The 24789-nt window shown below is 39.0% G+C and overlaps 1 protein-coding gene across 4 annotated transcripts in view; it reads right to left on the bottom strand.

Annotated features, from left to right (window-relative positions):
- Positions 1-546: 546 nt before the first annotated feature.
- Positions 547-24789, bottom strand: part of malrd1 (MAM and LDL receptor class A domain containing 1) — a 135609-nt gene continuing 111366 nt past the window's right edge. For 3 of the 4 annotated variants that reach the window (XM_062021611.1, XM_062021612.1, XM_062021614.1), the window contains exons 27-34: positions 23129-23407; positions 22915-23040; positions 18212-18278; positions 6740-6834; positions 6582-6678; positions 6445-6505; positions 1506-1589; positions 547-1435 (exon numbers count right to left, since the gene is read on the bottom strand). In XM_062021611.1, the coding sequence (XP_061877595.1) occupies positions 1352-1435; positions 1506-1589; positions 6445-6505; positions 6582-6678; positions 6740-6834; positions 18212-18278; positions 22915-23040; positions 23129-23407 (893 nt within the window). In that variant the 3' untranslated portion in view covers positions 547-1351. Of the gene's footprint in view, positions 1436-1505; positions 1590-6444; positions 6506-6581; positions 6679-6739; positions 6835-18211; positions 18279-22914; positions 23041-23128; positions 23408-24789 lie in introns of those variants that run through there. The other variant, XR_009821207.1, reaches the window with a different exon arrangement.

A 24789-nucleotide genomic window follows, 5' to 3' on the forward strand; every position in this document is an offset into this window, starting at 1 on the left:
CACGTTGTGTAAACAATGCACACGAGGCACAACACACGGCATGCTAGCAGCGACCAGGCTACTACAACATGCAAAAGCCAGAGCTGGAAGACCCTCTTGCCTCGTTAAGATCTCCAGTTTGGGAACACTTCGGCTTCGCGGTGCGACACAACAATGGAGGATGAAGGTTTGCCGACATTGTTCAGCAGCGGTAGGGTATTCTTCTGACCACACGTCAAACAGGCTAACCCATTTGAAGCGTCACCACCCCCAAGTGAACATCGCTTTAACGAAGAGAAAGACGAGCGTCGTGCAAACACAGCATTCAAGCAACTGTAACTGCAAGCAGGTCTGCTCTTTCTGCAGACAATGTGGATAAACTGATTTTTCTGGTAAAAAACATGAAGATTGAGTGAAAGTCACCGGGGTTAAAGGCTGGGGGGGGGGGAAGAAAAGTTAATCTGAGGCTGAGTTGACTTGAAACTGTTAAATGTTGCATTTTTTATATGTAGAAGAAAAGTTGTGTCATTTTATTTAATCTGAGCAACAACTTGAGGCAGTTTAATGTTGATTAACGTGGACCCCGACTTAAACAAGTTGAAAAACTTATTCGGGTGTTACCATTTAGTGGTCAATTGTACGGAATATGTACTGTACTGTGCAATCTACTAATAAAAGTCTCAATCAATCAATCAAAAAAAGCACTTGATATGTAGAAAGGTTTTGTTAAAAAAACATTCTGAGCCTTATCTTATTTAGTTTTTATTTTATATATATTGACCACATTAACCCTGGCAATGGACCCTGTGTGTATATGTATGTTATTGTTATGTTTAGCATTCATGACTGCCTGCTGTTGCACTGATCAGCCTAGTGGTGGCTCACATCCATCACACACAGCTATTTTAAAGCAATGTTAAAAGGATAAAGCCATTGTTTCCAAATTTGGTAAATAAATAACCAAAAAATTTATATTTTGTTGTTTTCTTACTGTACCGAAAATGAACCGAACCGTGACTTCTAAACCGAGGTACGTACCGAACCGAAATTTTTGTGTACCGTTACACCCTTAGTATTTACGGTAATAGTTAATACAAAGCAGTGAAATAAACCTGTCTCATAATCCTCAGTGTTCACATGTTTCATAATCAGGTTTGACTTTCTGTTCCTGTCTGCTGGAGCCCTATGAATTCTACCTGGCAACAAGAGAAGCGGCCAGGAAAAAGAAAGGATTTAGTCGTAATTGCTTTAATTTCCGTAAAGTGATTGAAGTTCCGTCATTTAAACCGACCGCCGCTTGAAATTAAGCTTTTCTTGCCAGTTGCATCAGAGCTGACCTCCGTGTGTGAGTGCAACGTGCGTGTGCATCACTTCAAGCCTGGGAGCTGGTGGCGGGGTGGGCGTGGCCGTAGAGCGGGTTGGCGAAGGACAGCTTGGCGTCTCTCCAGGTTGAGCTCTGCGGAGTAGAGGGAGACCGCATGTAGAGCACGCTCCGCACGATCATTTTGGTAGAAGAGCAAGTGTACCTCCGCCTCCCTGGTCCAAGGGTACACGCTAATGGAGAGCCCTCCCGCCTCTTTGGCTGCGTGGCGGCCCCCCCTCTTTGGGAGCTGGGGAGAAGGTAATCATGTGCAGAGAAGCTTGTCATTCTAATTAGGCATCACAATTGCACTCAAATATGCATCACTATTTGCTCATCGGGAAATCATCATCAGGCGGTTTCAAAGCTTCTTTACTTCCTGTAGCAGAGCAGCGTGCATGAACATACACAACTTGGAGGGATACTTTGCTTTTTGTGCGTCGCACTTTTTGCAGGATTTAAAGTGCACACTGCAAAAACTGAAATCTAAGTAAGATTAAATATCTCAAATAAGGGTGATATTTGCTTATTTTCTGTTTGACAAGATAATTCTTCTCACTAAGCAGATTTTATGTTAGAGTGTTTTACTTATTTTAAGGGTTTTGGTCCTAAATGATCTCAGTAAGATATTACAGCTTGTTGCTGAGATTTGATGACCTATATTGAGTAAAACATGCTTGAAACTAGAATATCAACTGTTGCAAAGCTGTGTCATCAACACTCACAAGTAGCGATGTCTGATAATATCAGCCTGCCGATATTATCGGCCGATAAATGCTTTAAAATGTAATATCGGAAATTATCGGTATCGTTTTTTTTATTATCGGTATCGTTTTTTTATTTTTTAATAAATCAACATAAAAAACAAAAGATACACTTAAAATTAGTACACCAACCCAAAAAACCTCCCTCCCCATTTACACTCATTCACACTAAAGGGTTGTTTCTTTCTGTTATTAATATTCTGGTTCCTACATTATATATCAATATATATCAATACAGTCTGCAAGGGATACAGTCCGTAAGCACACATGATTGTGCGTGCTGCTGGTCCACTAATAGTACTAACCTTTAACAGTTAATTTTACTCATTTTCATTATTTACTAGTTTTCATGTAACTGTTTGTATATTGTTTTACTTTCTTTTTTATTCAACAAAATGTTTTTAATTTATTTATCTTATTTTATTTTATTATTATTTTTTAAAAAGGACCTTATCTTCACCATACCTGGTTGTCCAAATTAGGCATAATAATGTGTTAATTCCACGACTATATATATCGGTATCGGTTGATATCGGTATCGGTTGATATCGGTATCTGTAATTAAGAGTTGGACAATATCGGAATATCGGATATCGGCAAAAAGCCATTATCGGACATCCCTACTCACAAGTGTAAAACAACTTTTTTAAAGTAGTAATTTCTTATTTCAAGCATGTAAAAAAAAAAAAATCATGACTTTGACACAATTGTGTATCATATTAAAACAGATGACCGCCAAATGGACTTTGCTGTTTTATTTTCAATGAAACAAGAGACAATACATACTCATATAGCAGTACAGTTGTTATTAGTGAGAAAATACTTATTTTAAGGTATTTTTGGGTTAATTGAGGTTAGCTAATTTTACTTGTTTTGGAAAGGCTTGACAAGCCAAATTTTCTTGTTCTATTGGCAGATAATTTTGCTTAGTTCAAATAAAATACCCCTACTTTTTTTTTTTTCCTGTTTTTGAACACTGACTTTTTGCAGTGCACAGAGTAGGACTGCAAAATAATGACAGGTGTCCCGATGTGATATCGATATCGGTCCGATACGAGCACACAAAAAAACAGGATTTGGATTATATCGGCCTTCATCTAAAAAGTCGATACACGAACTATGATTCAAGCGGCAGTCTATGATTCAGTCTAAATATCGATAGTATCGGATACCAATGTGGGTATTGGTATGGGATCGATACTTGCGTGATGGGATTGATTATTTTCTTGCATTTTGCCGTCAGTATGTCCAGCAAATTAGTTGATTTTCAGTTCATGCAACCGCAGAGTCTCCTCGAGTCTGTCAATGACAACGTGCACTTCTGTCTCTCTCTACTGCTCACTCAGGCTCACTTTGCCCCTCTCACTCCCTTCTCTACAGACTACTGACATTATTTTTATGCCATGATCTCAAAAGACCGTAATCATTTTCTGGTATTTTTTTTAATTTCCTGTCCAGTGCACTCCCGTCACTTGTCCCTGGTTGCCAATCGGGCTTGCTTCTTTGCTTTGCACCTCACCGTGCTCCAAAGCTTTCCCCCTGCGTCCTTTGCACTATTTCTGTTTTGTTTTCCCCATAAAAGTGTTTTTACTAGCACGCCCCCCTGCTGTCTCTGCGTCCTGGGGTCCAGACCAACAACTCCCAAGCCAGATCGTGACAAAATATTTGCCTGAAATTGAAGTTATGTATGCGGTTTTGTAGAATTTTTTACATACATAATTTTGTTGTGTTTTTGTTATTTTCCACTGGTAACTTTTTCCTTAAATAATTGTGTTAAATTAAACTAAATAGGGGATTTATTAATGTATTGTTATACTAATACATTGTTTTATTTAGTTATATAAACATTTTATTAATTTATTTTGGACACAACAGAACCCAAATAAAATTGCATCTCCAATAAAATAGTCATTTCTAAAAACAAACAACATTAGTAATAATAAAGGAAGATTTTAAAAAAAGAAACTGTTTGAAAAGGAGCAGGAAGAAGTAAGGCTTATAATGCCCTGTCCAATCACTTAGATGTAATAATCTCATTCTTGATCAACATAATCACCTGATGTATAACAATATTCAATATATTTTTACAGGACAAAATAATTTGAAGAAAATATTTTCCCTAGGGCTAAACTTACAAAAAATATTATATGATTATGATATTTCATGTCAAAGTATCGGTATCAACATTACGAGGCCTGTATTTACTTTGTGTGGGACCGATACCAAAATTACAGTAAAAACAAGGAGTCTGTTCTGCCCCCGGTTACGTCTCTTCTTGCTAACTTAGCAGACACAACAGGTTGTTTCCATTTGAGAGCCTTTTTAAGAGTTTTTCCTTCAAAACACTGTAAAAGTAAACGTACATAAATAATAACTTATGTACTTTGGTAAGCAGCTTGGGCTTTTAGCCTAGTGGCTCGCACACATTCCTCTCAAACAGACGGTCGTGGGTTTGAGCCCCTCGCGGAGCGGTGGAAGTATGGGGAAGATCAATACACAATGCAGAGGCTGCTACAGTTACAACATTTTTTTTTTTTAAATGTGCTAGCTAGATGCTAATTTACATTGGAGGTGCCATATACAAGCTACTAATTAGCATTAGCAAATTTACATGGCGATGTTAACACCTCCAAATTCTGTAATGAACACAGATGCATGTTACAAACAGCTAGTGTGTAACAGCTAGTGTGTAACAAGTACAATACTTACAGTATAAACACAAAATACAGGACTGGCGACATCATACGTCCTGACTACGACAACACACCCAGGAAAAACTAATATATATATATATATATATATGTATATATACATATATATATATATATATATATATATATATACATATATATATATATATATATATATATATATATATATATATATATATATATATATATATATAACACATGAGTCAATCACCACGCACCCACGCCTGCCTGTACCCACCCGCTCTGTGCCCTATATAAACCATGGTATGTGAATGCTTCCATTAAAATCTCCTGAGGATTGAGGAAACCCCTCATGAAACAGGCCTGTAGAGATGAAATAGTCTTGTGATTTTTTCCCACACATACATATGTACATATATACATATATATATATATATATATATATATATATATATATATATATATATATATATATATATATATATATATATATATATATATATATATATATACATATGTATATATATATATATATATATATATGTATATATATATACACGTTAGGTCAGAAAAAAACTAGGATTTTATAGAAAAGGGAAACCTGCGAAACAGGCTTGTAGGGATGATATAGCCTCTGTGTTTTTTCTGACCGAACGTATATTCCGTTCTACCCCGGTATTGAGCACTGTATAACGGAAAAACCACAGAAACCTCGACTATGTATATATATATATATATATATATATATATATATATATATATATATATATATATATATATATATATATATATATATATATAAAATATATGTATTATATATATATAATATATATATGTATATATATATATATATACTGTATATATACAGTGTATATATATATACACATATACACACGTATACATATATATCTGTATATATACATCCTAACATATGTATATAAATGTACACATATATATACAGTATACACACACATATATGTTCACATATATATATATATATATATATATATATATATATATATATATATATATATATATACACACACACACACATGTACACATATATAGATATATACATAAATCTACATATATATATATATACACATATATATATATGTACACACACATATATTATATATATATATATATACACAGTACATACATACTGTATATACAGTATACATACATACCATACATATACATATGTATATACATATATCCAGTCCACGTGATCACAACAACAAATCACTTGATCAAGCCCTTTTAACATTCCACACTACAAAATAAGTAGTACTCGTGCTGATATCAGATTGATATTGGAAACGGTCAAAAGTCAATATCGGTATCGTCTTTGAAGTGAAAAAGTTGTATTGGGACTCACCTAAAAATTAAAAGTGACAAAAACACTGTGTTAATTTATTCATCATTGCACATTGTTCCATCCATGTAAAACTATAATTATTCTCTATAAAATATGTTTTGCCGCGACCCCGAGAGGGACAAGCGGTAGGAAATGGATGGATGGAAAATGTTTTGTGTTAGTATTTTGGGTGTGTGGAACGCATTAATTGCATTTACATGATTTCTTATGGGAAAAATGTATTTGGGTTTCCTTTTGGAATGCATTACTAACAAAAACCGAGGTACCACTGTATCTAATTGAGCTGACCTTTGCCCTCCAGTCAAAGGCGGGGTGATTCATCATTCCATAGGCCGTCTGGTCCCGTTTCCTGTGCAGAAGGCACAGACCGGCTCATCATCATCATCATCAGACACGCGTGCCGTTATGGATTGTTCACAACTTACGCCACGTGACACCGCTTCTTGCACAGGGCCAGGACGCAGACCGCTATTCCGCACCCCAGCAGCAGCATTCCGATGGCGATGCCGGCGTAGACCGTATCTGACAAAGATGGCGGTCACGAGGATAAAATGCATTTGTATTGGACTGTGAGAGATGTTACCAAGCTGCGTGTCCTCAAGCTTGGGGGGCGTCGCCGTGGAGACGAGCGGCTTCTCTCGCACGTGGCATCGGTTGCCAGTCCAGCCTGGGAAACACCTGAAATCACATGATGGCGTTGGAAGTAGCGCTGGTTCTCAATGATATCTTGTCTTCACCCAATCTACCGTAAACATGTGTAAACCTCGCTCCTTGGCGCCTTAAGAGTCGTGCTGGCTAAGACTCCTTACTGATTTAGAGATGGGTACATTTCACATTTTAACCACTACGGAACCAATTCCCAGTACTCTGTAATTAATACCAGTACTCAAAGGTACCAATTTTCGTTACCTCTGTGTATGCTCATGTGTTAAGACATTTTAATTGTTTAATAATAAAAAACATTTAAGACTGAGCTGATAAGTTGTTAAATCTTGTTTTCTTACACTTCCGAGTCTCATTTGCAAGTATTGTATGGTAGACTTTGCATGCAGTTGCAATACCAAGACGTTAGAGGGGAGTGGTGTACTGTATTTTCCCGACCATAGGGCACACCGGACTAAAAGGCGCACTGCCGATGAATGGTCTATTTTCGATCTTTTTTCATATATAAGACGCACCGAATTATAGGGCGCATTAAAGGAGTCTTTTTTTTTTTTTTTTCTAAATGTAAAACACTTCCTTGTGGTCTACATAACATGTGATGGTGGTTCTGTGGTCAAAATGTTGCATATGTTATGTTTTACAGATCATCTTCAAGCCGCTTTCTGACAGTCGCTTAAGGATGCAGCGTTTTGTGGGCGGTCTTATTTACGTGGCTGACCTTCGACAGCGTCTTCTCCCCGTCATCTTTGTTGGAGCGGTGTAGCGTGCAAGGACGGGAGTGGAAGAAGTGTCAAAAGTTGGAACTAACTGTTTTAATGACATTCAGACTTTACTTAAATCAGTAACGGAGCAGCATCTTCTCATCCACTGGAAATGTGTCCCGTGAAAAAATGTCCGACCGGAACTCTCTAATAACTAAAGTTCCTTGGGTGAATAATGTAAACTCACTACGCCGGTATGTTTTAGCGCTTTCATGGCGAGTTTACTAAAAGATATAAGTAAGAACTTTACATTACTTTATATTAGAAATGGCAACAGTGCAGGTTGAATGTCCCATAACAAGTCGATAGAGAAAAAGAAGAAGCTTATCGACTATGTTGTCGGCACCGACTACAAAGGCGGACGCGCGCAATTTTTCAGTTCTTATGTAGATCCCGAATACAGATCAGCAGGTACCAGAAGGTAAGAAAAATTGCTTTTGCATAATATTACGAAACAAAATGCCAGATAATATCAATCAATGATCAATCAATGTTTATTTATATAGCCCTAAATCACAAGTGTCTCAAAGGGCTGTACAAGCCACAACGACATCCTCGGTACAGAGCCCACATACGGGCAAGGAAAAACTCACCCCAGTGGGACGTCGGTGAATGACTATGAGAAACCTTGGAGAGGACCGCATATGTGGGTAACCCCCCCCCTCTAGGGGAGACCGAAAGCAACGGATGTCGAGTGGGTCTGACATAACATGTCTTACCTTATACAAACACCTTAATAATACTCGTAAGTTGAAGCACAGTACAATCCATCAAGCGGTGCGGCTTCATAGCTTACCAAAGTCGTACTAAAACATTTTGATAGATTTTTAAGCGCCGTGTGTAATGTTCAATATTTTCAATGGAGCATATAAAATGTTGGTGTTGTTTACTTGAGTCATATTGCAGTCTACACATATCTCTTATGTGTGACTACTGGTCACACTTATCATTACACCATGTACCAAATAAAATAGCTTCGAGGTCCTAAAGCCAAACCAGAATTATTCCGTACATTAGGCGCACTGTTGAGTTTTGAGGATAAAAAAGTATTTTAAGGGCGCCTTTTAGTCCGGAAAATACGGTACTATGATGAGTTGCCATAGTCAGGAAGTAGTCTTTGCCGTCAAGTTGAATGCGCCAGTCTTATCTTTTACAAAGAATGTATGCCGTAAGTTTGATTGTAACGTGCGTCTGAGTTGTAGTTTTAATTAGCAAATTTGGAAGTGTTCACCATGTAAAATCCCTAATGCTAATCAGTAGCGTGTATTTTGTGTATCCAATGTAAATTAGCATCGAGCAAGGGCATTCTGAAAAGTTGAGGCTTACTGTATTCCGAGCGCCCTCTAGTTAAAGTTCCACAAAGTGCTGCACAGGAATTACGACACATTTATATTCAGGATAAACCTAAAGACAGTCAATTGTAAAAAACAAACATTTCCCTAAAAAGAGAATAAATACATAAAAGAAAATAACAGACTAAAATCCCACGATCCTCAAGCTGGTTTTAAAAGCCAAAGAGTAAAAATATGTTTTAAGACGTGATTGAAAAAGTTATTAAAGAGGGAGCTGTCCGAATAGCAAGAGGGATAATGTTCCAAAGTTTTGGAGCCGCAACAGAAAATACACGATCCCCTCTGGATTTTACCTGGGTCTTTGGAACAAGAAGAAGAAATTGATCAGCTACCTCAGAGACCTTGTGGGAATGTAGATTTTTTTATAAGGTCTGACATATTATTTACATACAGTACAGGCCAAAAGTTTGGACACACCTTCTCATTCAATGTGTTTTCTTTATTTTCATGACTATTTACATTGTAGATTGTCACTGAAGGCATCAAAACTATGAATTAACACATGTGGAGTTATGTACTTAACAAAAAAAAGGTAAAATAACTGAAAACATGTTTTATATTCTAGTTTCTTCAAAATAGCCACCCTTTGCTCTGATTACTGATTTTTGCACACTCTTGGCATTCTCTCGATGAGCTTTAAGCACACCTTTGAAGTGAAAATCATTTTAGGTGACTACCACTTGAAGCTCACCGAGAGAATGCCAGGAGTGTGCAAAAAAGTAATCAGAGCAAAGGGTGGCTATTTTGAAGAAACTAGAATATAAAACATGTTTTCAGTTATTTCACCTTTTTTTGTTAAGTACATAACTCCACATGTGTTCATTCATAGTTTTGATGCCTTCAGTGACAATCTACAATGTAAATAGTCATGAAAATAAAGAAAACGCATTGAATGAGGAGGTGTGTCCAAACTTTTGGCCTGTACTGTATATCCGTTAAGAGATTTAAAAACAAACTATAACATTTTAAAATTAATTCTAAAATGAACTGGTAGCCAGTGAAGGGATGCTGCAATGGGGGTAATGTGCTCATGTTTTTAGCGCCAGTTAAAAGGCGAGCAGCAGCATTATGGATTAACTGCAATCGAGCGATTGAGGCCTGGTTCTTTCCAGCAGAGGGAGTTGCAGTCGTCCAAACGTGATTAAATAAAAGCATTGATTACCCGCTCAAGGTCATTAAAAGATCAAACTGATTACATTTTTAAAGCCTCGAATGATAAAAACTGGATTGTATAACAGAATTGCTGCTGTTCCAATTTAAGATCATTTTCAAATTTAAAACCAAGATTTGTGACTATAAATTCGTCCGTTTGCCTGCCAAGTGATTAAGGCGTTGCCGAGTCTGCAACCTGTACGCCACGTCACGTGCAACCCAAGTATTGAAAATTGGTTTGATTTTACGTGAATCAGTTCCAGGTAGTACCTATAATGAAGACCTGGGCAAATTAAGGCCCGGGGGCCACATGCGGGCCGGTGAGCTTTTCAATCTGGCCCGCCGGACATTCCCAAATAATTAAAAAAAAATCTTTAAGATGGAAAGTGTAGCTGCCATTATGATGTGCAGTGATGTTTTCAAATGACCGTAAGTCTTGAACTATACAAAGTATTTCAATGGTTGGAATCTGCGCTTTAGCATGATATACTAGTTACTATGGTAATCTAATTAGTTACTATGGTAATCTAAGTCACAGCAGCTCAGACGAGGCACCAAGCAGTGTGGGTGGGGAGCGTTTCCACAGAGTGTTTCCACAGAGTGTTTTCCATAGCCGCCAGCCTGAAATGCGGGTGTCAGGGAATGACGCGGAAGGAGATTTTTACAACAAAGTTCTAAAGCTTAGTGATATATCAGATTGTAGGTGTTTGTTTTTTTTACCCTTCACGTTCATATTTCGCTGTGTTTGTTGCATTTTTGTTGCGTTTCGCTTGATTGTAAAATATGTCGATGGAGAGGGGGTGTGACGTTCATATGTTGTCAATATTCAGTGTTTTATTGGTCATAGTTAATATTGTAAATCCCACATTCTTTATTTTCATGTACATTCTAGGTGTCTCATTCAGTAAAAAAAAAAAAGTAAAATTCCATTCCGTTTTTTTAAGACGGTCTGTCATAATGTTTTTAGCATTCAATCAGACATTATTGTGAGGTTTTGTATTAGCATACTTGCCAACCCTGCCAATTTTTCCGGGAGACTCCCGAATTTCAGTGCCCCTCCCGAAAATCTCCCGGGGCCACCATTCTCCAGAATTTCTCCCGATTTTCACCCGGACAACAATTTTAAGGGCGTGCCGTGATGGCACTGCCTTTAGCGTCCTCTACAACCTGTCGTCGTGTCCGCTTTTTCACCATACAAACAGCGTGCCGGCCCAGTCACATGTTGTATGCGGCTTCTGCAGACACACGTAAGTGACTGCAAGACCTACTTGGTCAACAGCCATACAGGTCACACTGAGGGTGACGGTATAAACAACTTTAACACTGTTACAAATATGCGCCACACTGTGAACCCACACTAAACAAGAATGACAAACACATTTCGCGGGAACATCCGCACCGTAACACAACATAAACACAACAGAACAAATACCCAGAATCCCTTGCAGCCCTAACTCTTCCGGGCTACAATATACACCCCCGCTACCACCAAACCCCGCCCCCCCCACCCACCCGCCCCCCAATCTCCCAAATTCGGAGGTCTCAAGGTTGGCAAGTATGTGTATTAGTGTTCCTATATATCAGATATACTGGCCCCCAGACACATTTTTTTCCTCTAAATTTGGCCAAAATAATTTCCCAGGCCTGCTATAAAGTAACAATTTATGTACCGATCCTGTTTCCTGTCTACAGCAACACACCAAGGACAAACTGAAATGAATGCACATTTGCAAATGAGACTCAGAAGTTTAAAACATAACTGCTCTGCACGGTTATTTTGTCAAATGTAACATTTAACACTGAGCTGATAATGACGAGGTTTTATTTCAAACAAATCAACATTTATTAGCACATGAACACAAACACAACTAACAGAAATTGGTATTGGTTCAAATGTAAAAGGTCCCCGTCCCTAGTCAGGAAGTAGTCTTTGCCATTAAGTCTTTTTTCTTTTCTTTTTTTGAGATAAAGATTTAATATTTGTTTACTTACTGTGGTATAGTATTTATTATTCATTCACTGCTCTGTTACAGAGAACAAGGAAATGGGATAAAATTGCTATGGTATGAAAACGGGTAGGATTAAATAAGCTCAGCTTCTTCCTACTCCTTTTCGGACGTGCTGTAATGAAACAACTGGAAATATTTGATGCATTACGTTGTATCGTATGCATGTTCCAAATAAACTGAAACTGAACTGAACTGAACTGAAAAAAGTCCTACAAAGAGTTAATAGTGTAATATTGTACATATTAGACACAAAAATATGGAGGCATTAAGTGACTCTAAAGTGAGTCAAAAAATAGCTTGATGGGTTTAAAACCTAAAGACAGGAAGTTGCAGACAAATAAAAAAGGTTTTGCCTAATTTCGCTGTAATCATCCTGCACAACTCCACACATTTGTCCTATTTAGGCAGCAAGATTTCCACAGCTGGACAGCGGTGTTCAGAAGCAGAGACAAGCTGCAAATAGTTTGTGTAGCATCTGTGGGGGAAAAGAATGAAAGCCTTCTTCTAATCTGAGTTAACATCTGTTCAATATCAGCGTCTTTGACCTTCTCGTGCAGAACACATCTTCCAGGGAAGACACACAGCAACGTGCTGATCATCCGAAGTGAGCTGTGTGTGTGTGTTGGTGAGTGTGTACGTGTGTGTGGCCAAGGCGGTGTGCCTCCGACCTGGAACAGACGGGCTATATTGGCAGCGGTGCTGCTTTGAGGAACATCCGGAAGAGGAATAAACAGGAATGCCATTCTATGAGGCTGACTGGAGGACCACAAGGAACAGCGCATTTTTCATTTTCATTTATGTGACACATTGAAACGTGCACCCTAGAATAATCAGCATAAATTGCATGTAAATGCTGAAAAGCCGAGGCCAAACTTAAATGCTAACAGGGAGCACGCTAACCAGATACCGTCAAGTAACAAAATATGGTGTACCTGAAAAATGAGCTAAATAAATTTGAAGCTAACACTAGCATGCGAACATGCTAATGTTGATATGCAACCTGTTAGAACGTGTCCCCTACCAAATCAGATGAATGACTATGAGGTGCATACCTGCAAAATTTGCTACATAAACTAGCATGCTAGAGTTTTACTAACATTAGCATTTCTACAAACTCCAAAACCAGTGAAGTTGTCACATTGTGTAAATCGTAAATGAAAACAGAATACAATGATTTGTTAATCCTTTTCAACCTATATTCAATTGAATAGACTGCAAAGACAAGATACTTAAAGGCCTACTGAAATGATTTTTTTAAATTTAAACGGGGATAGCAGATCTATTCTATGTGTCATACTTGATCATTTCGCGATATTGCCATATTTTTGCTGAAAGGATTTAGTATAGAACAACGACGATAAAGATCGCAACTTTTGGTATCTGATAAAAAAAAGGCTTGCCCCTACCGGAAGTAGCGTGACGTAGTCAGTTGAACATATACGCAAAGTTCCCTATTGTTTACAATGATGGCCGCCAGAAGTGAGAGAGATTCGGACCGAGAAAGCGACGATTCCCCCATTAATTTGAGCGAGGATGAAAGATTTGTGGATGAGGAAAGTGCAAGTGAAGGACTAGTGGGGAGTGGAAGCGATTCAGATAGGGAAGATGCTGTGAGAGCCGGGTGGGACCTGATATTCAGCTGGGAATGACTGCAACAGTAAATAAACACAAGACATATATATACTCTATTAGCCACAACACAACCAGGCTTATATTTAATATGCCACAAATTAATCCCGCAAAACAAACACCTAGGTGTTTGTTATGCTAGCTCCTAGCTACGAGCTCGAGCTAGTGGGGCGGCATAGCTCAGTTGGTAGAGTGGCCGTGCCATCAACCTGAGGGTTGCAGGTTCGATCCCCACTTCCGCCATCCTAGTCACTGCCGTTGTGTCCTTGGGCAAGACACTTTACCCACCTGCTCCCAGTGCCACCCACACTGGTTTAAATGTAACTTAGATATTGGGTTTTCACAATGTAAAGCGCTTTGAGTCACTAGAGAAAAAGCGCTATATAAATATAATTCACTTCACTTCACTAGTTATAGCAAGCGATCAAATGTTTGGAAGCGTACTCACGGTATCGCGTCTGCGTCTGTTAACGAAGTCAAAGTCCTCCTGGTAAGAGTCTCTGTTGTCCGAGTTCTTCGATCTTGACTGCATCTTTCGGGAATGTAAACAATGAAACACCGACTGTGTTGTGTCGCTGACTTCCCTCGCAAAATACTCCGCTTCGCATCGACAACTTTCTTCTTTGCTTGCTCAGCTTCTTTCTCCATAATGCAATGAACAAATTGCAACAGATTCACCAACACAGACGTCCAGAATACTGTGGAATAATGATGAAAACAGCTATTTCGTATTGGCTTCAATGGAGAAGCCATACCTGTGTTCTACTGGCTACGTCACGCGCATACGTCATCCTCCGAAGGCGTTTTGAACCGGAAGTGTGGCGGGAAATTTAAAATTGCACTTTATAAGTTAATCCGGCCGTATTGGCATGTGTTGCAATGTTAAGATTTCATCATTGATATATAAACTATCAGACTGCGTGGTCGGTAGTAGTGGCTTTCAGTAGGCCTTTAACGTTCGAACTGAGAAACTTTGTTATTTTTTTGCAAATATTAGCTCATTTGGAATTTGATGCCTGCAACATGTTTCAAAAAAGCTGGCACAAGTGGCCAGAAAGACTGAGAAAGTTGAGGAATGCTCATCAAACACTTATTTGGAACATCCCACAGGTGAACAGGCAAATTGGGAACAGGTGGGTGCCATGATTGGGTATAAAAGCAGCTTCCATGAAATGCTCAGTCATTCACAAACAAGGATGGGGCGAGGGTCACCACTTTGTCAACAAATGCGTGAGCAAATTGTCCAACAATTTAAGAACAACATTTCTCAACAAGCTATTTTGCAAGGAATTTAAGGATTTCACCATCTATGGTTCAGAGAATCTTGAGAAATCACTGCACCTAAGCAGCAAGGCTGAAATCAGACATTGATTTGGATCACATTGAAAAAAGTTGTCACAGGAGCATTTTTACCACTGTGTTACATGGCCTTTCCTTTTAACAACACACAGTAAACATTTGGGAACTGAGGAGACACATTTTTGAAGTTTCTCAGGTGGAATTCTTTCCCATTCTTACTTGATGTACAGCTTAAGTTGTTCAACAGTCCGGGGGTCTCCGTTGTGGTATTTAGGCTTCATAATGAGCCACACATTTTCAATGGGAATCAGGTCTGGACTACAGACCTGTCTAGTACCCGCACTCTTTTACTATGAAGCCACGCTGTTGTAACACATGGCTTGACATTGTCTTGCTGAAATAAGCAGGGGCGTCCATGATAACGTTGCTTGGGTGGCAACAAATGTTGCTCCAAAACCTGTATGTACCTTTCAGCATTAATGGTGCCTTCACAGATGTGTAAGTTACCCATGTCTTGGGCACTAATACACCCCCATACCATCACAGATGCTGGCTTTGAACTTTGCGTCAATAACAATCCGATGGTTCTTTACCTCTTTGGTCCAGAGGACACGACATCCACAGTTTCCAAAAACTATTTGAAATGTGGACTCGTGAGACCACAGAACACTTTTCCACTTTGCATCAGTCCATCTTAGATGAACTCGGGCCCAGCGAAGCCGGCAGCGTTTCTGGGTGTTGTTGATAGATGGATTTCGCTTCGCATAGTAGAGTTTTAACTTGCACTTACAGATGTAGCAACCAACTGTAGTTACTGACAGTGGTTTTCTGAAGTGTTCCTGAGCCCATGTGGTGATATCCTTTACACACCGATGCCGCTTTTTGATGCAGTACCGCCTGAGCGATCGAAGGTATATAATATCATCGCTTACGTGTAATGATTTCTCCAGATTCTCTGAACCTTTTGATGATATTCGGACAATAGATGTTGAAATCCCTAAATTCCTTGCAATAGCTGGTTGAGAAATGTTGTTCTCAAACTGTTCGACAATTTGCTCAGGCATTTGTTGACAAAGTGGTGACCCTCGCCCCATCCTTGTTTGTGAATGACTGAGCATTTCATGGAAGCTGCTTTTATACCCAATCATGGCACCCACCTGTTCCCAATTAGCCTGTTCACCTGTAGGATGTTCCAAATAAGTGTTTGATGAGCATTTCTCAACTTTCTCAGTCTTTCTGGCCACTTGTGCCAGCTTTTTTGAAACATGTTGCAGGCATCAAATTCCAAATGAGCTAACATTTGCAAAAATAAAGTTTTCCAGTTCCAATGTTAAGTATCTTGTCTTTGCAGTCTATTCAATTGAATATAGGTTGAAAAGGATTTGCAAATCATTGTATTCTGTTTTTATTTACCATTTACACAACGTGCCAACTTCACTGGTTTTGGGGTTTTTAATAGAAACTTTTTAAGTATGTATTTTTTGCGTCTTGAGCACATAAGTGCAGCCTCCCCCCAAATGGACCTTCAGTGGTAAAAAGGAAAAGAAAAAGGGGTGCCAATGTTAACGCACTGCATGACTTCTGTTAAAATGCCCATAAAAAGTGGCACGTCTACTACTTTTTTGAAAACATGTCAAAACGCCACAGGTAGGAGCATGATAACATGCATGTGCAGTAAATGGGAGTCTATGTGGTGATGCCCTGTATAGTACACGCAAAATTCTCATTTAAATAAGGCGGTCTGCGCCACTTTGATTTCACAAGCAGTCTTTGTAAATTGCACGCAACATGCCCACTAATAGTACACGCTATTTTATTGATTGCTCACGTTCGAAGTATTTAGATCTTAATAGATCAGGCTAGTGTTGAAAACTGTCATGTACATTTTTTTTTAAGCTTGTTCTGCAGTTATATAGTTCAGAGTCGTATACTACGTTACTTGACGCTATCTGGCTAGCACGCTAACTGTTAGCATTTCAGTAGGGCTTTAGCTTTTCAGCATTCACACGCAGTTTCTACCGAAATTGTTATTTCTAGTTTACTATTCAAGATCCTCAAGTGAAAGGACTAAAAAAGAACATATGAACATCTTAAGGAGGTGTTTTTAAATACCGTATTTTCCGCACTATAAGGCGCACCGGATTATAAGGCGCACTTTCAATGAATGGCCTATTTTAAAACTTTGTTCATATATAAGGCGCACCGCATTATAAGGCGCATAGAATAGACGCTACAGTAGAGGCTGGGGTTACGTTATGCATCCCGTAGTTGCGAGACCTGTTGTGGCTCAATATTGGTCCATACATAAGGCGCACCGGATTGTAAGGCGCACTATCAGCTTTAGGGAAAATTGGAGGTTTTTAGGTGCGCCTTATAGTGCGGAAAATATGGTACTGACCTATCATTCCTGAGATTCATTGGAGAACAAATGAAGGGGAGGTGTGTGTGTGTGTGTGTGTGTGTGTGTGTGTGTGTGTGTGTGTGTGTGTGTGTGTGTGTGTGTGTGTTCTGGCAATGCTGACTTAATGGGGACATCGCTCTGTTTACACAGTCACCTTTAGGGGACCTCTGACGGTATGGGGACAAAAAAACAGGTGCCCTAAAGGGAAACCTTTTTAAATGATAGTCCGATCCATTCTGAAGATGCCTAAGTAGTTTTAAGCTTTGGCCCATAAAACATGTTTACTGGTTAGTTTGAGTGTGAGACATTTGCACAGCAGCCCCCTCATCGGGCTGTAGCTGGTACATTTAAGTGGTGAAACTTCCTATAAGAGGACAGCTGTAGTGCTGTATTCTGAGGATCATGTCATATTTAATTTGAACTTATTTTTATTTATTTTTAATTTTTTTAAATTTTTATTTAAATGGTCCTCAGTAGTCTCGTACAAATTTGTGTGAATTACGCAAAATAATTTAAATTTGGTCCCCATGAACCATATGAACTCTTTTTCCCCAGGGTCTCCAGTAAGAACGATCAGCACATTACTTCATCAACCCAGAGATTTAAAGACATGTATGAGCTAACTGGGCAGTGGCCATTTTACCTCATTTTTTTATGCCTCCACAACCTGTAGAAAGGGTGGTACTCACAAGTGATGATCAAAAACTTGGTCCCCATTCCAAATGATAACGTGTGTGTGTGTGTGTGTGTGTGTGTGTGTGTGTGTGTGTGTGTGTGTGTGCAGCTTACATGCAAACAGGTCCGTGTGTCTCCACACGGCATGCGCCGCGGTCCAGGCAGTACCGTGGAGGACAATCTGCAAAGTGACATGACTCATTCATGAGGTGAATACCACAAGTGAATACTCTTCCTACACCTGCAACCTCATTTCTTTGCTTACTTCTTCATCAATAACAGGATACAAATTAACATGACTCATTCATGAGGTGAACACCACATATTAATATTCTTCCTATACCTACAACCTCATTTCGTTGCTCACTTTTCCATAAATAACAGGATGCGAGTATGTTCTTGGATTTATGTTGCCAAGGAAACAGCACACACAACATTAGCATGTACTAAATATTTAATTGTAACATTGTGTTAAAGAAACGGTGGGAAACAACCACTGGTTGTGAATACAAACAATCACTGGTTGTGAATAGAAGGCAACAATTCAAGGGCTTTGGACATTGCACCCATTTTACATTGTGATGTCAGACCAATCTCAGGTGAGGGGAGAGAAGACACGCTCATTAGATTTAACAAGCACACTGCAGACAGCATCTGCTTGGCAAAACTTTCACTTAGAAACCTCCAGAGAGACAAACTAAAGTATTCCGATGAACCAGTGCCATAAATACGATAAAATAGAGTGTAAAATGTTCATTTTTACGAAGCAAAGTGATACGATTGCATATTTCATCAATGCAATTTAAACAATTGTTTTGAACTACCGTATTTTCCGCACTATAAGGCGCACCGGATTATAAGGCGCACCTTAAATGAATGGCATATTTTAAAACTTTGTTCATATATAAGGCGCACCGCATTATAAGGCGCACCACATTATAAGGCGCATAGAATAGACGCTACAGTAGAGGCTGGGGCTACGTTATGCATCCATTAGATGGAGCTGCGCTAAAGGGAATGTCAACAAAACAGTCAGATAGGTCAGTCAAACTTTATTAATAGATTACAAACCAGCGTTCTGACAACTCTGTTCACTCCCAAAATGAATAAACAGCTGTTTTATTATTTTCCCCGAGGTAAAGTCAGTGACGTGGTGTTTTGTTTATCTTTTAACAGCAGCAAGGTATAACATGTAGTGCAACATTTATATCACATAGTGGAGGGAAACTTTTCCCGAATTCAATAAACACGTAAAAAACAGTGATACTGTTACGGTAAATCAAACGTTAGTGCAATCACAATATAGTAACACTCCAAATTGTGCATAGCAATAACAATATATCAATAACTCAACGTTGCTCAAACGTTAATGTAACACAACACAACACACAAAATAAATGTGTAAAGCTCACTTTATGAAGTTATTCCTCATCCACGAATCCCTCAAATTCTTCTCCTTCAGTGTCCGAATTAAACACCATTGATTTGTTTATGTTAAATTATCTCGCTGCTGCTCTATTCCCGTGTTCTACTGCGTGACTGATAGTCTTAAAATTAAACTCTGCGTCGTAAGTGTGTCTCTTAATAGGAGCCATTTTGGGATCTTTACATAAACAAACAAATGGAAATGAAACGGCACGCCTCGGGCAGTCATATATCCCAGCATGCACCGCGCGCTACTTCTTCTTCTACGGGGGAAAATGAAGTCGGCGGCTGCTTACCGTAGTTGCGATTGATTGATTGATTGAAACTTTTACCTGTTGGAGGCTCAACATTGGTCCATATATAAGGCGCACTGTCAGCTTTTGACAAAATTGGAGGTTTTTAGGTGCGCCTTACAGTGCGGAAAATACTGTACCTTGAACACTGGAATAATATAATGTGTTGCCTGTCCTTGTCCATTGAACTCACATGTGTCAAACTCAATTGAGAATTTATATTAAGTTTTCAGATCCGTGTATGTGTTTTTCATGTTGCCTGTCCCTAATCAGAAAGAACCCTCAATAGGCTGTCTACTTACACTTCTGCCGTGTAATATTTGAGCGCACGCATCCAGATTTGTGAAAGTGTAATACAACATTCAGAAGTGTGTGCGTGAAATACAATCCGCGTGTGCGTATCTGAGGTGTGCCTACATTTAACCAACCATGGAAGACACCACGCAATTTTTTTAACCAATCAGAAACTACGTACATCTGAGGTGTGTGAGAAGAGACACCAAGACCCGCCTTACGTTGTCTCTGATTGGTTTGAATTGCGTGGTGTCTTCTGTGGTTGGTTAAATGTAGGCACAGTGGATTAATGGCTTGGTCTGGGATGGGTCATACCGGATACGGTAAAATCAAACGGTACTGTATTTCAATACCTTTGTTGCTCAGCCACACTGCCGCTTGGTAATGTTGCAATTTTCAATGCCGACAAAGCAAGTATGCCTAATTGAAAAAGCTTGAAGGTACATTAAGGCTACATTTTCCAAAATGTGCTAGCTCGATGCTAATTTACACTTGATATGCCATATACATGCTACAGATTAGCATCAGCTATTTTCTATGACGATACCAACACCTCCAAATTTGGTAATAAAAACTATAACAAAGATGCACGATACACTCAAACAGCTGGTGTGTAAAAAGGACAGTACTTAAAGTCTAAACACTTTTTAGGACTCAGCAAAAGACAAAACTGGCACATTCAACTTGATGGTAAAGACTACTTCCTGGTTACGGTACTGGACTGTAGCCTTTCCGCTACTGCCATCTAAAGTCCTGAAATTACAACTGCACGCAAAGTCTACGAGATAATACTTGCAAATGAGACTCAGAAATGTAAGAAAACAATATAACACAACTGGACAGCATAAATATCATTGTCAGCTCAGTCATAACTGGTATTTAAAGGAACATTTATTAACACATGAACAAAGGCAAAATGACAGTAAAAAATTGGTTCTGTTGAGTAACAATATCGATTCCCACCTACCAGGAGTTGGTACCAAATGTGAGCGGTATCCATCCCTAGGTTGTATATGGGTGTTATTTTGTGTTTAGAGGGCTCTAATTGTGTTAAAATACATATTTAGAAGGTCGTAAATATGCTGTATGAAAATATGCGATTCAACAACAACAATCCTAATCTGCAGAAATTCGTTTACCACAATCAGAAGTTTTATTTTTCCCAGTCCTATTGTGGAATATTCCACAGAAAACACTAATATCTCAATCCTGTTACTTTCAGTTCTGTCACTCAATCGAGTCATTTTCCCCTCAAGATACTTAGCTAAAAATTACCGTATTTTTCGGACTATAAGGTGCACTTAAAATCCTTTCATTTTCTCAAAACTCGACAGTGCGATTTATAACCCGGTGCACCTAATGTACGAAATAATTTTGTTGTGCTTACCGACCTCGAAGCTATTTTATTTGGTACATAGTGAAATGATAAGTGTGACCAGTAGATGGCAGTCACATAAGTGATACGTGTAGACTAGAGATGTCTGATAATATTTATTATTGAAGTCACAAAGTGCATTATTTTTTTTAACATGCCTCAAAACAGCAGCTTGGAATTTGGGACATGCTCTCCCTGAGAGAGCATGAGGAGGTTGAGGTGGGCGGGCTTGGGGGTAGCGGGCGGTGTATATTGTAGCGTCCCGGAAGAGTTAGTGCTGCAAGGGGTTCTGGGTATTTGTTCTGTTGTGTTGATGTTGTGTTATGGTGCGGATGTTCTCCTGAAATGTGTTTGTCATTCTTGTTTGGTGTGGGTTCACAGTGTGGCGCATATTTGTAACAGTGTTAAAGTTGTTTATACGGCCATCCTCAGTGTGACCTGTATGGCTGTTGACCAAGTATGCCTTGTGTATGTGAAAAGCCGTAGATATTATGTGACTGGGCTGGCACGCAAAGGCAGTGCCTTTAAGGTTTATTGGCGCTCTGTACTTCTCCCTATGTCCGTGTACACAGCGGCGTTTTAAAAAGTCATACATTTTACTTTTTGAAACAGATACAGATAATTTTGAAACCGATACCAATAATTTCCGGTATTACATTTTAAAGCATTTATCTGCCGATAATAACGGCAGTCCGATATTAACGGACATCCCTAGTGTAGACTGCAATATAACTCAAGTAAACAACAAACAATTTGTATATGTTCCATTGAAAATATAAAACATTACACACGGCGCTCATAAATCTATCAAAATGTTTTAGTAGGACTTTGGTAAGCTATGAAGCCGCACCGGTTGATGGATTGTACTGTGCTTCAACATACGAGTATTATTATGTTTTGTGTGTATAAGGTAAGACATATTATCTGGCGTTTTGTTTCGCAATATTATGCAAAAGAAACTTTTCTTATCTTCTGGTACCTGCTGATCTGTATTTGAGATCTGCATAAGTTCTGAAAATTTGCGTGCGTTCTCCTTTGTAGTCTGCGCCGACAACGTAGTCGATAAGCTTCTTCTGTTTCTGTATCTTCGTGTTATGGGACATTCATCCTCCGCTGTTGCCATTTCTAATATAAAGTCGTGTAAAGTTCTTACTTATATCTGTCAGTAAACTTGCCATGAAAGCGCTAAAACATGGTCTGGAAAATACGGTAAAGTTTCCTGTGAGAGGCCTATACAGTTTAAGTGGTTCAATAGGTGTACTATCAGATTCAGACTTGAAAAAGACAGAACATTTAGTTCCGTCAGAGCAAATGGCAACAATTCAAAGGAATGGCAGTTATACTTCATCTATTTTGGAATTTCACAACAACATGCATCGTTTTGTTATAGTTACCTTGTAGGAGAGTCAGGTGATAATGATTGTCTTTACCTTCACAGCTGGACTCATCAGAGAGGAAAGGCAGACAGTCTCCAAAGTGGTCACAGCGCTTGTGGAGAGGAAGACAAGCAGGCCGGCTTTCACACAGCAGCTCCCCCAGCTCACACTGCAGCAAGGCTGGAGGTGAAAGGTCATAAATGTGCAAGAAGCTCCAAGCACCGCTTGTTAAATATAAAACATCGCTTATCTGCACTCGGACACCTACGGCAGCCGTACTCGTCCTCGCCATCGGGGCAGTCGGACACGCCATCGCAGCGCAGTAGGGCGGGTACACAGAGGTCGTCGGAACACTGGTAGTGTCCCCCAGGACAGTCGCCCTGAGGAGGGAGGGTGCCGGGTATCGCCGTGGGGCAGGACTCTTCATCAGACCTGTCCAAACAGTCCCACTGGCCATCGCACTGCCAGCTCTTAGGAATGCACTGGAAGGAGTAGACGCACTGGAAGTGGTCCACGCTGCAGGTGACAGGCTGTGGGGTCACTGGTCCTGCAGAAGGGGAGGAGCGACTGACACCATCAACGAGAAGATAGTTTGTTGGGGGAGAAGATTACAGCCACCACTATATGTGGTTTATTTGTTCATAGATTGCACACAGTACGATGAACAACTCCATGTTTGTCTTCTTTCATTCATCATTAACATGTATTTCACATTGTTTTCTGCATGTAAAACTATAATTATTCTCTATTAAATGTATTTTGTGTTTAAATATATAAATATATGTATATTAGGGCTGTCAAACGATTCAAATATTTATCGCGATTAATCGTATGGTTTTTAGTTAACTCTAAATTCATTGCAATATTCGCAGAAGCAAATATTTTTTTGTTATTAATAAGTGTACTCTGGACAGATCATTATAAAGTTTTTAATACCATGACTGGACAATTAATTTGCTTTAATGAAATGTTTTAAACATTATGCTTTTTAAAACAGCTCAACACAAAAAAGATACAAACACACTTTCAAAGTTTTTTGGCGCGTGGTTGGGGGCGGGGGCCGTGGTTAAGAGGGGAGGAGTATATTTACAGCTAGAATTCACCAACTCGAGTATTTCATACATATATATACATATATATATATATATATATATATATATATATATATATATATATATATATATATATATATATATATATATGTATGTATGAAATACTTGACTTTCAGTGAATTCTAGCTATATATATATATATATATATATATATATATATATATATATATGTGTGTGGGGAAAAATCACAAGACTATTTCATCTCATATATATATATATATATATATATATATATATATATATATATATATATATATATATATATATATATATATATATATATATATATATATATATATATACATTTATTTTTTTTAATTATACATATAAATAAAAGAAATACTTGAATTTCGGTGTTCCGGAGGCTATCCAGTAGATGGCAGTATTGTCCTGTTTAAGAGTGTCACAACACTGCTGTTTACGGCAGACGAACTGGTTTACGGTAGATGAAAACGTGACTGCTGTTGTTGTGTGTTGTTGCCGCGCTGGGAGGACGTTAATGAAACTGCCTAACAATAAACCCACATAAGAAACCAAGAACTCGCCCTCGATCATTGTACAGTTATAACGTGATTGGGCAGGCACGCTGTTTATATCGTGGGAAAGCGGACGTGAAAACAGACTGTCGCCGCTGTCCCCACTCAGGTCCGCATGGAGCTGGAGGGGGCGTGGCCTCCAGCTCCAGCTGAATTCCGGGAGATTTTCGGGAGAAAATTTCTTCCGGGAGCTTTTCGGGAGAGACGCTGAATTCCGGGAGTCTCCCTGAAAATCCGGGAGGGTTGGCAAGAATGGATTACAGAAAAGAGCAGTGCGGATC

This window comes from Entelurus aequoreus, linkage group LG15 (genome assembly GCF_033978785.1).
Source record: "Entelurus aequoreus isolate RoL-2023_Sb linkage group LG15, RoL_Eaeq_v1.1, whole genome shotgun sequence".
In the NCBI taxonomy this organism is placed as follows: domain Eukaryota; kingdom Metazoa; phylum Chordata; class Actinopteri; order Syngnathiformes; family Syngnathidae; genus Entelurus; species Entelurus aequoreus.